At 37.1% G+C, this 16885-nt stretch overlaps 1 protein-coding gene across 1 annotated transcript in view; it reads right to left on the reverse strand.

Moving 5' to 3' along the window:
• Positions 1-5233: 5233 nt before the first annotated feature.
• Positions 5234-16885, reverse strand: part of RSPO2 (R-spondin 2) — a 165712-nt gene continuing 154060 nt past the window's right edge. Inside the window, exon 6 of the mRNA XM_081503064.1 lies at positions 5234-7099. Coding sequence (XP_081359190.1) covers positions 6984-7099 — 116 coding nt within the window. The 3' untranslated portion in view covers positions 5234-6983. The remainder of the gene's footprint in view (positions 7100-16885) is intronic.

A 16885-nucleotide genomic window follows, 5' to 3' on the forward strand; every position in this document is an offset into this window, starting at 1 on the left:
AGGGATGCCTGGTGTGCTGCAGTCCATGGGGTTACAAAGAGTTGGAAGTGACTGAGCAACTGAACTGAACTGATGAACATTGGGGTGGATGTATCTTTTCAAATGAGAGTTTTCAAATATATACCCAGGAGTGGAACTGCTGGGTCATATGGTAGTTCTATTTTTAGTTTTTTGAGGAATATCTATACTATTTTCCACAGTAGCTGCACCAGTTTACATTCCCACCAACAATGCATGAGGGTTCCCTTTTCTCCACATCCTCACCACCATTTGTGTTCTTTTTGATGACAGCCATTCTGACAGGTGTGAAGTGATAACTCATTATGCTTTTGATTTGCTTTTCCTAGATGATTAGTGACATTAGTCATCATGTGCTTGTTAGCTATCTGCATTTCTTCTTTAAAAAAAAAATGTCTATTCAGGTCTTCTGCCCATTTTACAACTTGAATTTTTTTTATGATGTGTTGTATGAGCTATTTATATATTTTGCATATTAATCCTTTACTGGTTATTTAATTTGCAAATAGTTTCTCCCTTTTGGTAGGTTGTCTTTTCATTTTATCAATGATTTCCTTTGCTGTGCAAAAGTTTTTAAAATTTAATTAGGTCCCATTTGTTTATTTTTCCTTTTATTTCCTTTAGGAAATTATTTTGCTTTTATTTCCTTTAGGAAATTATCCTGAAGCTTTAGGAGACAGATACAAAAAGATATTGCTATGATTTATGTCAAATAGTGTTCTGCCTGTGTTTTCCTCTAAAGGTTTTATGGTTTCTGGTCTTAAATTTAGGTCTTTAATTCATTCTGTACTTATTTTTTGTATATGGTGTTAGAGGATGTTCTAATTCCATTCTTTTACATGTAGCTGTCCATTTTTCCCAGCACCCCTTGTCTTTCCACCATGTATATTCTTGCCTGCGTTGTCCTAGATTGGCCAGAAGTCTGTGGGTTTATTTCTAGGCTCTCTATTCTATTCCATTTTTTTTCTTTTCTTTCTTTTTTTTTTTATTTTTTTAAATTTATCTATTTTAGTTGGAGGCTAATTACTTTACAATATTGTAGTGATTTTTGCCATATATTGATATGAATCAGCTATGGGTTTACATGTGTTCCCCATCCTGAATCCCCCTCCCACCTCCCTCCCCATCCCATCCCTCTGGGTCATCCCAGTGCACCAGCCCTGAGCACCCTGTATCATGCATCGAACCTGGACTGGTGATCTGTTTCATATATAATAATATACATGTTTCAATGCTATTCTCTCAGGTCATCCCACCCTCACCTTCTCCCACAGAGTCCAAAAGACTGTTCTATACATCTGTGTCTCTTTTGCTGTCTCGCATATAGGGTTATCATTACCATCTTTCTAAATTCCATATATATGTGTTAGTATACTGTATTAGTGTTTTTCTTTCTGGCTTACTTCACTCTGTATAATAGGCTCCAGTTTCATCCACCTCATTAGAACTGATTCAAATGTATTCTTTTTAATGGCTGAGTAAATACTCCATTGTGTATATGTACCACAGCTTCCTTATCCATTTGTCTGCTGATGGGCATCTAGGCTGCTTCCATGTCCTGAGTATTATAAACAGTGCTGTGATGAACATTGGGGTACACGTGTCTCTTTCAATTCTGGTTTCCTCAGTGTGTATGCCCAGCAGTGGGATTGCTGGGTCATATGGCAGTTCTATTTCCAGTTTTTTAAGGAATCTCCACACTGTTCTCCCTAGTGGCTGTGCTATTTTGCATTCCCACCAAGAGTGTAAGAGGGTTCCCTTTTCTCCGCATCCTCTCCAGCATTTATTGTTTGTAGACTTTTTGATAGCAGCCATTCTGACTGGTGTGAGATGGTACCTCATTGTGGTTTTGATTTGCATTTCTCTGATAATGAGTGATGTTGAGCGTCTTTTCATGTGTTTGTTAGCCATCTGTATGTCTTCTTTGGAGAACTGTCTGTTTAGTTCTTTGGCCCATTTTTTGATTGAGTCATTTATTTTTCTGAAATTGAGCTGCAGGAGTTGCTTGTATATTTTTGAGATTAATTCTTTGTCAGTTGCTTCGTTTGCTATTATTTTCTCACATCCTGAAGGCTGTCTTTTCACTTTGCTTATAGTTTCCTTCATTGTGCAAAAGCTTTTAAGTTTAATTAGGTCCCATTTGTTTATTTCTGCTTTTATTCCCATTACTCTGGGAGGTGGGTCATAGAGGATCCTGCTGTGATTTATGTAGGAGAGTGTTTTCCAATGTTTTCCTCTGGGAGTTTTATAGTTTCTGGTCTTACGTTTAGATCTTTAATCCATTTTGGGTTTATTTTTGTGTATGGTGTTACAAAGTGTTCTAGTTTCATTCTTTTACAAGTGGTTGACCAGTTTTCCCAGCACAGCTTGTTAAAGAGATTGTCTTTTCTCCATTGTATATTCTTGCCTCCTTTGTCGAAGATAAGGTGTCCATAGGTGCGTGGATTTATCTCTGGGCTTTCTATTTTGTTTCATTGATCTATATTTCTGTCTTTGTGCCAGTACCATACTATCTTGATGACTGTAGCTTGGTAGTAGAGCCTGAAGTCAGGCAGGTTGTTTCCTCCTGATTCATTCTTCTTTCAAGATTGCTTTGGCTATTTGAGGTTTTTTGTATTTCCATACAAATTGTGAAATTATTTGTTCTAGTTCTGTGAAAAATACTGTTGGTAGATTGATAGGGATTGCACTGAATCTATAGACTGCTTTGGGTAGTATTCTCATTTTCACTATATTGATTCTTCCAATCCATGAACATGGTATATTTCTCCATCTATTTGTGTCCTCTTTGATTTTATTCACCAGTGTTTTATAGTTTTCTATATATAGGTCTTTTGTTTCTTTAGGTAGATATATCCCTAAGTATTTTCTTTTCATTGCAATGGTGAATGGAATTGTTTCCTTAATTTCTCTTTCTGTTTTCTCATTGTTAGTGTATAGGAATGCAAGGGATTTCTGTGTGTTAATTTTATATCCAGCAACTTTACTATATTCATTGATTAGCTCTAGTAAATTTCTGGTAGAGTCTTAGGGTTTTCTATGTAGAGGATCATGTCATCTGCAAACAGTGAGAGTTTTCTTCTTTTCCAATCTGGATTCCTTTTATTTCTTTTTCTGCTCTGATTGCTGTGGCCAAAACTTCCAAAACTATATTGAATAGTAGTGGTGAGAGTGGGCACCCTTGCCTTCTTCCTGACTTTAAGGGAAATGCATTCAATTTTTCACCATTGAGGATGTTTGCTGTGGGTTTGTCATATATAGCTTTTATTATGCTGAGGTATGTTAGTTCTATTCCTGCTTTCTGGGGAGTTTTTATCATAAATGGATGTTGAATTTTGTCAAAGGCCTTTTCTGCATCTATTGAGATAATCATATGGTTTTTATCTTTCAGTTTGTAAATGTGGTGTATTACATTGATTGATTTGCGGATATTAAAGAATCCTTGCATTCCTGGGATAAAGCCCACTTGGTCATGACGTATGATCTTTTTAATATGTTGTTGGATTCTGTTTGCTAGAATTTTGTTAAGGATTTTTGCATCTATGTTCATCAGTGATATTAGCCTGTAGTTTTCTTTTTTTGTGGCATCTTTATCTGGTTTTGGTATTAGGGTGATGGTGGCCTCATAGAATGAGTTTGGAAGTTTACCTTCTGCAATTTTCTGAAAGAATTTGAATAAGATATGTGTTAGCTCTTCTCTAAATTTTTGCTAGAATTCAGCTGTGAAGCTGTCTGGTCCTGGGCTTTTGTTTGCTGGAAGATTTCTGATTACAGTTTTGATTTCCATGCTTGTGATGGGTCTGTTAAGATCTTCTATATCTTCCTGGTTCAGTTTTGGAAAGTTATACTTTTCTAAGAATTTGCCCATTTCTTCCAAGTTGTCCATTTTATTGGCATATAGTTGCTGATAGTAGTCTCTTATGATCCTTTGTATTTCTGTGTTGTCTGTTGTGATTTCTCCATTTTCATTTCTAATTTTGTTGATTTGATTTCTGTGTTATCTGTTGTGATTTCTCCATTTTCATTTCTAATTTTGTTGATTTGATTCTTCTCCGTTTGTTTCTTGATAAGTCTGGCTAATGGTTTGTTGATTTTATCTTCTCAAAGAACCAGCTTTTGGCTTTGTTGATTTTTGCTATGGTCTCTCTTGTTTCTTTTACATTTATTTCTGCCCTAATTTTTAAGATTTCTTTCCTTCTACTAACCCTGGGGTTCTTCATTTCTTCCTTCTCTAGTTGCTTTAGATATAGAGTTAGGTTATTTATTTGACTTTTTTCTGTTTCTTGAGGTAAGCCTGTATTGCTATGAACCTTCCCGTTAGCACTGCTTTTACAGTGTCCCATAGGTTTTGGGTTGTTGTGTTTTCATTTTCATTCATTTATATGCATATTTTGATTTCTTTTTTTGATTTCTTCTATGATTTGTTGATTATTCAGAAGTGTGTTGTTTAGCCTCCATATGTTGGAATTTTTAATGGTTTTTCTTCCTGTAATTGAGATCTAATCTTACTGCATTGTGGTCAGAAAAGATGATTGGGATGATTTCAATTTTTTTTATTTACCAAGGCTAGATTTATGGCCCAGGATGTGATCTGTCCTGGAGAAAGTTCCATGTGCACTTGAGAAAAAGGTGAAATTCATTGTTTTGAAACGAAATATCCTATAGATATCAATTAGGTCTAGCTGGTCCATGTGTCATTTAAAGTTTAGGTCTAGCTGGTCCATGTGTCATATAAAGTTTGTGTTTCCTTGTTAATGTTCTTTAGTTGATCTATCCATAGGTGTGAGTGGGGTAGTAAAGTCTCCCACTATTATTGTGTTATTGTTAATTTCCCCTTTCATACTTGTTATTACCTCCATTTTACAGATGATGAAACTGAGACCTGGGAAGGCATTTTGCTCCAGGTTACTTCCGAGTCCAGGTTAGACCTCAGGTAGTGTGGCTCTAAAATCCCCACTCTTAATCATTCTGCATGCATGCTAAGTCTCTTCAGTCATGTTCAACTCCATTGCTGCAATGCAGTTTATAGCTAAACTAGTTAATCTCCTCGAGGTACTTACAAACACAGGTTTTAAAAGTTGCTTTTTTTTAAAGACCACTATTTAGGGGTACAGTTGCTAAAATATTGCTTTTCGCCTTAAATGTATCTCTAAAGAAAATATCTCCGCAAAAATAATTTTGAATTTTTTTAATGCACAAAAAGAACATCCAAGAAACAGAACAAGTACTGATTTATTAACGATGAAGCACTATATAAAGAAGCCCCCTCCCCACTTAGTAAATAGGAATATAGTCTAAATAGATGTAAAAGGAGGTGAACACTTTAGGATTAAATGCAAACCCTAAAGTTGTATACAACATTCATATATGGCTTATCTCATAGCAATAGTATTTTCATAATGATGTACATGACATTTATACTTATTGGTAAGATGCTTTTGACTCAAAAGTTAAACAAAAATGCAAAGAGGTAGTTTAGCCAATGCAAGGTGAGAAAAAAAGGCTTTTACCTTGCTTTGTTTTTTCCCTCAAAAAAATCTTCCACCATTCCTTTTGGTTCTAATTTTCTTCTGAATCATCCAGGAAGATAATAATGCTTCTGGAAGAAGCATCATTATCAAAACCCTCTAAAGTGGACAACGATGTTTTTGAAAACAACTGCTCTGAAAGTTACCTGGGAAGTCTCCACAGGGTTCCTCTCTCAGTCTTGAATCAGAAATTCTGGCTTAAAAGGGCCCTGTTAAGATCTGACCAGTAGTTGTAGAAATTCATCGTGTTTTCTCCTCCAGTTCTATGCATGGTCTCATGAGGTGGTCATTTCTACACTGACCCAAGAATATTGGTAGGTGTTCTGTCATTGCAAGTCAGGAACTGCTTTAAGTAAAAACTATACATATTGAAGTTTGAAAGTAAAAATTTGAAAAATTCTCTAGCTGGCCTGTGAAACTGCATGATGAGTAGTATAAGTAACTGCATGTAATCGCTCATGCAGTTGTGTTTCATAAAGTCATCACATCTTAGACTCAAAGGCAGTTTTTGGCTTCTGACCTCCAGATGCCTCATGCTTTAGCTATGGTGAGGAGTGGGGAAGGTCTATTGATATTCAAATTCTCTGACAGGGGTCATTTGATCCTATGTACAAACTAGCTTATCCTATCTTTACAGTGAGAAATAAGCCCACAAAGAGAAGTTTCAAGGGGCAGCAAAACATTCATCAATTCGCAAAACTAGAACAGTCATTTACAGGACAATGGTTAGGAACCACTAGAAACGGGAGACATAACATTAATTGGGTATGACTTGTTACACAGAAGAAAGCATAAATATACAGTAAATAAGAGGTTTATATGCAGCCCCAGCAGGGTATGTACACATCCGAGCTGCTGTGAAACTAAGCAGGACTTCCTGCCGCTAAGAGCAGTCTCCGGACACAACAGTTGGAAGGTAACAGATGCTGAGAACAACGTGTGGTAACACTAGGCAAATATCCACATACACTGATCCTTGAAAATGCACAACGTGGGAAACACAGGTCACAAGTGAAACAGCACTTTGCCTGCCAAGGGTCGTCCTTCCATAAATATGCACAAGTTAGTTCTCCAGTGGGGGGGGGGGGGAGGCGGGGCAGTCTGCAGCCTTGCACCTCCCAGCGGGCAGCCCCTCTGCCTCGGGGCACACAGGGAACCCAGTCACACACTCTACACTTACTCCTGCTGCCTTGGCTGCAGGTCGCAACCGCCCACCTTCACAGTCTCCCGATGCAAATCAAAGCATAAATAACACAGAGCCCACGCTTGCGGCTCCTCCTTTCACAAGGTTACTGGGAACAGGTACTGGTCAGAGCAGCACAAATGCCACCACCATGTCCGGGAGTGGAGAGTAGCTGTGTGCACTTTTGCAAAAAACACCATCCCTTGCCCTCCACCCAAAACAAAACAAAACCTCCACCCTCCATGTCTTTTATTTTACTGGTTAGCTCTGTCTGTAGCTAGGAAGACACTGTGTTGCTCCTGGGCTCTTTCTATCAGCTTCCTCTTCTTTTTCTTGTTCTTTTTCTCCTTTGCTTTTGGAGTTCTCTTCCCTACAATGGCCAGAAAAGAAAGAAATGAAGACATGTCAGAAAAGGCTCTTGCTCTCGGAAAGAAAACACAAAACATTAAGAGTTTTACACAAAGCCCATCTGGAAAACATCACCTATGGAAAAAGCAGCCTCAAAGAGAAAATTGTTCACATTAATTTTGACGGAATAATAATAATTTACTAAATTGGATATGCTGTCTCAGAGACTGATCTTCCCGCTACAGGGAAATGGCATATTTAAAAACCTCCCAGCGGCCTGATCAGCCTTGCAAATATCATTCTGCCACAAAAATTCCATTTATCCCCTCCTCCTTTTAACAATGCTGCCCTGTACTAGACATCTTTACATCTTTCTACTGCTCCACATGTCAGAGGGTCAAAAGAAAATAAGCATTTATCTACAGTAAATATACCAGAAGTTTCAAAGGCCCCTCTCCCTGCCCCAAGGGAGAAAAAAATGTCTAGCTTTTAACATTATTCCCTCAGTGTTCTCCAAAGGCCAATATTTGAAATGACATATGTGGAATACTTCTTTATTGTCTATAAAAATTCATGAGGACATCATTTATTAAGTGGTTTATGGCTTTTTTATATAAATCCTCCTAACCAGGGTATTCTTACTGAGAGCAAGAAAAATGCTTGTTTCTGAGGAACTGGTAGGGGTGTGTCTTACTACCAAAAAACAATCACACCCTGTTATTCCTGTTTCTCCTCTTCACCTTGCCACTAGGAAGCCCAGACCACAGCTAAATAGTTGAGGTTTTCCTCCATCAGGAGTTTGAGGATGCAGTTTTCCCTTGGTCTATGCTTAGTAGTTACCATTTCCAGTCTTCATAAGGTCTCAATGTTTCTTTGCAAGTATGTCTACATAGAACTGTGAGAAAAAAAGAATAAGGAACATAGATGTTTGCTTTAGGTCCTTTGCCCTCTTTGGGTTCTAAGCCCATAAGAATCATGGGACTTTTAGAACAGGAAAGAGCTTGAAAGTTCATCTGCATTTGTAGTTTGGTACTGTACACACACCTTCAGTACAGGAAGGTTCTTCCTCAAAGAGTAAAAATAATCTTCCTGTCAGTTCTTTTTCCTCTTCTACCTGTCCCTACTTCCAGTTTTATCATGTATTTGCACAAAACGTAAGCTTTCTCTTCCTGTGACATATAGCTATTTGGTATCACAAATAGAACATTCCATTCTAATTCATGCTCTCCATCCTTCCAACATCTAAGAAATCCAATATTCCTGAGATCCTTTTATTACACAGACATAGCTGGTCAGCTTTTCAATCCAGAAAATGGAGAAGGTGGCTGATGACACGACATGAAAAATAAACAGACCAGAGGTTAGGATGGTAGATACGTGCTGTAGAAAACTCGAATCATCCAAGATTAAAGAAGGTCATGGGACTTTTAAGTGAGGGAGGTGGTTCTCATTTCTCCTCTTTCTGATCAGAAATGGTCTGTTTTGAGAATGGAAAATAGTCTCACTCGTGAGATGCCGGCACATGGTAGGCACATAGTTGGTATTCAATAAGTACAACTTTGCTGAGTTAAACTTTTTATCACAAGAACAAAGATAGGACGCTACAGTCAAATAATAAGAATATAAGGGTGCCCTCATGTTAAATTATAAACGTCCTTGAAGTTAACTTCTGGTTCGTATTAAATTCTGGCATTAATGTTATAATGGCATTTTGCTATCTTTAAATGCAGTTAATCCTACCCAATGAAACTTTAGTGGAAGGCTTCATTAATCAAAGAAACTGTAAAGTTATAACTATTTAGTAACACTGTGTCTAATGATGAGACACATCTAATGAGGGCAGAGAAATACTTAACATAAAATAGCATATTTTAAAAGAAGCTCCACTTATAAAGTTTTATGGTTTTCTTCTATGTTTTCTCTAAAAAAAAATCTTTTGTTAAAAAAACTCACTGCTGACTACCATTTAAAAATTCAGTCCATTTCTGTTTCATTTATTTTAGAATCAAAACAAAATTAAATGAAAAAATATTTATGCAAATATTCCTTGATTTTAAATTTTGTTTTGTTAAGATATATGCTGAATATACGTTATTTAAAGAAAACTTCACATGATTCTTCATATAAATTATGTAGTTGAATGTTAAATGTTCCCCACTTTCACTAACAGCAAATCGAAGCTAAATGACTGAAAACTCTCATTTTAAGAGGTTACTTTCCTGTCACTTACCTAATATATTCTTGTGATGTAACAGTAAGCGCCAAGTGGTTTTGTGTTTGCTGGCTGATAGAACACTGTGTGGTAGGGAAGTTAGTCAGTATTTGCATAAGGCAGTTCATATTGTGGCAGAAAATTCAGAAATGCTTCTGAAAACTTATTTTATATGATTATATGATTATCCCTCTGGTAATAAGTTATATGGTATTGGTTCCAACTAGAGATGTTTTGGGAGGTTTTATTACAACCCTAAAATTTTGCCTTAGATATCTCTTAAATGACATCTCTGTGCTATTGGTTCATTGCTTGGTTTTGTTTTTGGTCAGCCCTATTTCTTGTGTAGGATATATTGCAAATGCCAAAGGCTTAAAGCTGGTTAGCCAAGATTTGACCATGGACAGTCCTAAATGAACTGAAAACATTTTGCGGTCCATAGTAGGTTGTTTTGACTTTAAGCCAACTCTGAGTAATAAACTATTAAAACATAACCTACCATAAGGTATGAAAGGGGTCTTGCACACATTTTCTGAACTCTACTAAGATTTTCAAATATAAATAATTGGGAAGATTAAACCTAACAAAATACATATATTTGAAGGTAAGTTATATTGGACACATATATGAGCATGTTAGTTCATTTCCACTTAAGTTCTCTACATCTGTGACTATGAAATTAAGACTCAGAGAATGACTTTTGTACTTTCAGATTGCTTCACATTATCAAGCACATTCACCCTGAGCATTTAAGGGCAAATACGATGCCAGTCACCCAAAGAGTAATTCAACTCATGAACCTAACTTTCTTAGTTCACAAGAGAAAATGTCCGGCCCAAGATGAGGAGATTGTCAGCCTTCATGTATGTTCAACTCCAGTGAAAAATTCTGCATATCCTGGGTACTTGAGAGTGGGCTTAAGTCACTACTGGAAGAATCTCTTCAAGATCAGGCAGAATTTGATCTACAGAGCAAATCTTAACAGCACTGTTATGTAAATGCAAGAAGATGACTGGCCCAGATATTACAATCTTTAAGGAAAACATTGTATTTAATAGAGAAAGGCCCCTCTGAGAGGAAAGAAACCTGGTAGGTAGGCAGTCTTGTAACTGAGTTGTCTAGTAACACATTATGGTTGTGACTTTCAGTTTCAACATTTATAAAATGAAGATACTACAACCATCTTTCTCCTCGAAGCTTATGAGGCATTAATGTAAAAAGGTTGGGTTCCTAGGATGAAAAGATGTGTAAAATATCATGAGCGAGACATGATTATCATCAAAATGAACAAAGTTAGAAGGATGCTATCAAAGCTACCCTAACCAACATAATGACATTGACTTGCACACATGTGGAAATGGTCCAAAAGGATAACCTATCAACTCTTCTACAGAAAAAGGTGAACAGTCCCTTATGGAAATACTCGTAACATATAACTGTAGATTGCTGCTATTAGAATCAAAAATAGGATAGATTATTTTGAACCAAGGTATCAGTCAGACTCACAAATTACATGAAGCTGTAAAAATACCAGCTCCACTGCCAAACATGAATTTCATTCTTTCATAAGCTCCCTGATTCAAGGAAGGTCTTCAAATGATTTTTCCTCTTACTAGATTTAGTTAAGAGTCTTTTCATCATTGGAACAATGGTTCTTGTACATGCATCAGTAACATACAAAGGCTGTCTAGGGTTTGCATCTTGATTACTAAGTGCTTTGAGAAAGATTTCCTTATGGTAAATACAATAGAAAAAAACTGAAAAGTAAATTCAGTAGCTGTGACTATGGAAAAAGATAAAAGCTTCTCTTTGTAGACACACATGTACACACACAACAGGGCAAAGTAAGCCACATCATGCAAATGTAATTGACCATAATTACCATTGTTATAGCCACAACTATGATGACGAGGCTAATCACCTGAAACCAGTACCAATTTTTACTAAATTTTAATGATAAGCCTGTGATGTTGACTTGAAACCTGGGCTTCACTGTATTTATGAAATTCACTATGGGGACTTGGGAGTCACCTCCAGTGATCCTTCAAAGCAGCTGAAACTGAGGACCAGAAGTCTGTAACTACTGACTCAATGAATCTTAGACTTCAGAGGGGGTGCTGGATGCATAACATAAGGTTGCTTCAGCATCTAAAGCCACAAGAACTGAGATGTAGACAATAAACAGAAATTGGGTTATTTCTCTTTTTTGTATGAGCAACTTTAGTTTGCCCAATAGCAAAATAAAGCAACTGAGATTTATTTATTTAAGAGTGATTGATAATTCTCTGGAAAAGTGCCAGCTGCTTCCTAAAATACTTTAAAAGCTAAAAATAAATAGACAAAAGACAAATACAATTCATAAAGGAAGTAAAATAGCTACTAAGTATATTTCAAGAATCAAATCTCATAATTAAAACCTCCAACTAGGATGAGTTGTCACTGCAAAAGTTCTTAAAATATGTAAAAGCTAGTGAGAATGTGATAAATAGGCATCAGGATGCATTATGAGAATATAAAATTGATACAGCAGTTTTGAAAAGCCAAAAGCATTAAAAGTGTTCTTAACTTTTGACTCAGATCTAGAAATCTATCTTAGGAAAGTGACCTAAAGTTGGACAGAGATTTAGACATAAGAGATGTTTTCTATTATTCTAGAAAATTGCAAATTACCTAAATGTCCTACTATAATTTTTCATGACCTCTTTTTTTATGATTACAGAAATATTAGTTTGTTTTCAGCTATGAATTGAAGTTTTTTTGTATTTTAAGGCCATGAAAAATTTATTCCTAGGAGTACTACTATAACTTGTCCCTAAAACTTACCATAAATGAGTATAAGGAAGAGCCTGTCATTCAAAAGCATTCGTACGGTGGTGGTAAGCATGTTCCTCAGTAGAGGCATCAGTCACAATAGTATCTAAACTGTGAAACCTTAAAAACTACTACCTAAATATTTCAGACATTAAGAATGGATGCTAGCTCACAAAGCTTCTTTTATCTAGAAAGGAGACCAAAGAGGCAAATATGATGAACATGACTGGGACCTACCCCTCTATGTTCTACACAACCCAAGATAAAAATCTTCCCACTGTTCATAATGGTTCAGAACAACATATTGATGGTTATTTATTTACATCAGCTGGAAAGCCAGAGAGAGTGACACAGAATGAGTAAAGGAAATGAGTCTTATTAGGCTCCTTGATAACAGTAGTACAAAGTTCATTAATTGTACTTTTATCTGGTTTTTCAAAAATACACTCCACTAAAAACATTTCACAGAGAGACTGTTGTCTTTTTAAAAGATTGGCAAATTGTTCAATGGTTGTTTGATGACTATGATCAAATTTTCTTTGAGAAAAAATTTAGGGACAATCCAATAAATGTCATGGTGTTGAAAAATAACAAGCACCTACTAAGGAAACTTTACTAGACATCTTGAATTTCAAGTCATAATTTGAAACTTCCAAGTAGTCACTTAGTCTTTTCATCTTTATGTAAAAAAAAAAAAAAGAGCATGTGCTTTTAAAATCTACACACTGGAGATAACTTACTAGTTATCTTGTTCTTATTACAAGGCTATTGGTGGAGAGTGACAACCATCCAAAGTGAAAAATAGCCAAGAAAATGGGCTTCTCTGAACATATAACATGAAAATAATTCAGAATACTTACTACCTATGCAGATTTATACTAATGTGTAAGCATTAATTCAATAAACCAATTCTGTGTATTATCTGTAAAATTTTTACTGTTTTTTGTTGCAAAAAGAAAATTACAAAATGGCTTCCTTTCTCTTTGAGCCCTCTCTAACTCTTCTCAGAGACATCTTAGTAAGCATGAGGTCTGTTGCCTATTTCTTTGAAAGGAAAGTCCCATTTAGTTTAAAAATCTTGTTTCATTGTTCAAACTGATGAGAGTAGAAGAGAAAAACTAATCCTGAGTATGTCCTAAACCTTTATGACTTAAGGGTATTACCACTAAGATGTCCTGCACGTCGTGTTTCAAAATTTCCCCAATGAGTGCTGCTGCTGCTAAGTCGCGTCAGTCGTGTCTGACTCTGTGCGACCCCATAGACGGCAGCCCACCAGGCTCCTCCGTCCCTGGGATTCTCCAGGCAAGAATACTGGAATGGGTTGCCATTTCCTTCTCCAGTGTATGAAAGTGAAAAGTGAAAGTGAAGTTGCTCAGTCGTGTCCGACTCTTCGCGACCCCATGGGCTGCAGCCTACCAGGCTCCTCTGTAGCTCTGGATAAAATTATTGTTCTTCAGGTCTAGGACACAACTTCTATTCCTGAGTCCTTACCAACTCATGTGGAGCAATAAAGATTACAGAAAAGTAACTTGAATAATATCTGAGTTTGTTCCATACAATATTGATCATTCCAGTTGATTTAAGTTCTTTGATATCTGGTACCTCAAACAGAAAAGGAAAATCAATTTAGACAAAGTTCCATAGAGTTTAAGATGAGTGAGAATAAACAAAGAGGTGGCTTAAAAAATATCTCAAGTTGTTTTCATAACTACTTTAGGGTCACTGTAAAGGACAAAGAGTTTCAGGGTAGAGAAGACTGAAATATCCTGTCTAAAATTCCATTTGTGTGAAAAAACAAATATATAACTCTACCACAAGGGGGCAATAATTCACTTTTACTGTAAGAGTATCTCTGGTTTAAAATATATATACAGGGGAGTTTTTAGGCTCTCACTTCTTAAATACTTTCTTTTAACCTCAACTGAAGGTCTTTTTTTTTTTTTTTCGGCTGTATTCTGTAGTGGACTACAGAATACATAGCAAGAACCAAATGCAGGATGAGGAAAAATATAGTAATTACATTTCTATTAAAATGATGTTTGAAGATAAAGGAGGCGAAGAAGAAAGAAAACAATATTAAGATGAAATCTGCTGAAATCATGCAGACATGGATTTAGGAGGAAAAAAGTATTATTCATAAACTCAGGTTTCCATTTTCTTATGAAGAAAGTTGACAAACTACCTGCAAACAGTAGGTCTTTTTCTCTTCACGTCTCTTTATCTATAAGAATGGAATTGTAAATCTAAAAATAATCTTCATTATCTTCTGGTCCAGGAAATGAACGGAGATTTAATATCAAGTACAAAAGCTGATCACTAGGTGATGATTCCTAACCAAGGCTTCTGCTGGCCTTGGCTTCCCAGCCTCAGTCAGCGGGCTGTGTTCGAAACAGTGGAGAGACAGCAAGTATACCTGACATCACTAGCCCCCACTCTAGTCCAGTCCCTGGATAAGGACACAGCAATAGTTACTTTTCAAGAGACAGAAAAGCATTAGAGAGCAACTAATATTGCTCTGACAGACTTCTAGGAGGAAAGTCCATGACCTCATCATAACTGAAAACCCCTTATGAACTGGTAAGTACAGCGTACATGACAGCTTATCTGTAACTTAGACTTTCTGTAAATTTACACTGCATTGATTCATTGCTTATTCTTTTCCATACCTTTTATCAAGATGCAATCTATGAAATTTCTTGAGGGGGTAAATGGATTGGTGAACGTTTCTGCTCTAGACTACACACTGTAAGCACTTCAGGCACATTCTCATGTAATTGAACATCATCAAAAAATGTGAGAACCAAACCATTCTGCTAGAATGTCATACAACCACGCACCGTAAGTTTACTCAAAACAAATAAAATTTGCAGAAAACCATCATGCTCATTTGCCACTCTTAAGTCCGAAAAACATCAAGTTCTGCAGAGAAAATAATACTGATTTCATTTGATTAGGAGTGATGGAATAAGCAGAGAAGAATTTCAAGTTGCTCCAAAGCTGACTTCATACTGTGACGGAAGGTACCTTTTAAGTTAATTCTATTTGAATAAAATGATTTAATCCCTTTGTCTTGATCTTCAATCAATAGCCATTAACTAAATGAAAAAAGAAGTCCAAGAACTGATATTTAGGACTATCATCATATGGCAAGCATTTAATTAATTTAGATTCAACACAATTTGGAACTTGAAGACATACCTACAAGTAAAAAGAACATAAGTAATGGTTTCTACATGGTAGCCACATCAGAGCGTGGGTGATCAGTCTAGCCTATGGCACACCTAGGTGTCAGGCCCTACATGAGGACAGTCAACACGGGGTGACATGAGGGGATGGGCGCTCCAGCCTCCATAAATGTGTCCCCTCCCCTGTGCCCTTGTAGTACTTTTAACCTCCCTCCCTAAAATATTTGCCACCTTTTATTGCAGTTTTATATGTGCTTGTATTTCATGGCTACTAGTTTGTGAATAAGTACAAATAGCCACAATTTAATGCCAGTATGCGTCATAGAGTACTGGTTAGAGACTTTCTAAAAATCAAGTTACAGATATTCACTCAAAGTGATCTCAACTAATATGGTGAGTTAGAGCAAAGATTTTAACACTGAATATGGTTAGGAGCCAAAACCATAGGGTCTCTGTCGTCCATCATCAAGTGAACTCTCTTGCTCTTCCTGGGCTCCACAGGGCTTATGCCCTCAACTACAGCTTACACATGAACTATGAAGAGACCCCTGGCTCTGAAAAAAATCCCATGACCTTTTAGCTCACCTCCCTCTTACAATAGCCTCAATTGCTTTTGCCTGAACTGCATACTCCCAAGGGAAGAATTCGGTGTGCCTTGCTCCTGCTGAGTTAAAACACGGAGTCATGGATGCCTGGCCAGTCCACAGACAGGTCACTGCCAGGTCCAGCCTGGAGTGGCAGGGGAGGCCCATGACACTGGATGGGGCAGGCGTCTGGGACACATGGCTAAGGACATGGGTTTGGGGGTCAGATAGTCAGAGATTCAACCAGAGCTCTGCCTCTCCAAAGCTAGCGATCTTGGATCAACTGAGCAACTTTTTCTCAGGCTTACTTTTCTCTTTTCTAGACTGATAATATCAATGGTAGCCACCTTGACATTGCCACAGGGATAAAGAAAATGTCAAGTTTCAGATACTCTACTTGGCACGTACATGCTCCATCACTTCTAGCACCAGATGAGGTGCCTCGTGTGTGTTTTCTAATCCCTATGACAGCCCGCGAGGTAAGCATTATTTCCACTTTGCCAATGAGGAAATAGGTTTGGAGAAGTTAAGTAAATAGCTCAGAATCACACAGCTCAGCAGTGAGTCAGACCAACATCTGGCAGATTCTAAAACCTGTACTCTTTCCACTATACTCTTTGGATCCCTTGTGCCCAGCAAAACGTCTTTGATCTCATAATCATTTAAATGGCTGCTGAACAAACAAATTAATCAGTAAATACTAGACCGAAGAAAGGCATCAACCTCCCCACCCAGTCCCCTCACGCATCAGGGTGCTTGTAGGCTGTATTAGCTCCCCAGTGGACCTGGCCTACAACCTCCATTTCTCATATTAATTATTCTCTAGGGTTAAAGGCCTTCAAAGCCTCAGTTTCCTGGGGTCAAGCAACACATTTAGCATTTTGAACTCGGTAGCAACAGTGCGCCCGTGGTAAAACTCAAGGGAAGATGACACAGGGATGTTTCTTTTTCAGCTGAGACTTCCAAAAGCTAGATCATGGGCCAGAGACAGTAGAATCCTCCAGGGAGTTTTTTTT

The sequence above is a fragment of the Giraffa tippelskirchi genome, chromosome 6, assembly GCF_054371585.1.
Source record: "Giraffa tippelskirchi isolate mGirTip1 chromosome 6, T2T-mGirTip1v1.2.pri, whole genome shotgun sequence".
NCBI classification, from domain to species: Eukaryota; Metazoa; Chordata; class Mammalia; order Artiodactyla; family Giraffidae; genus Giraffa; species Giraffa tippelskirchi.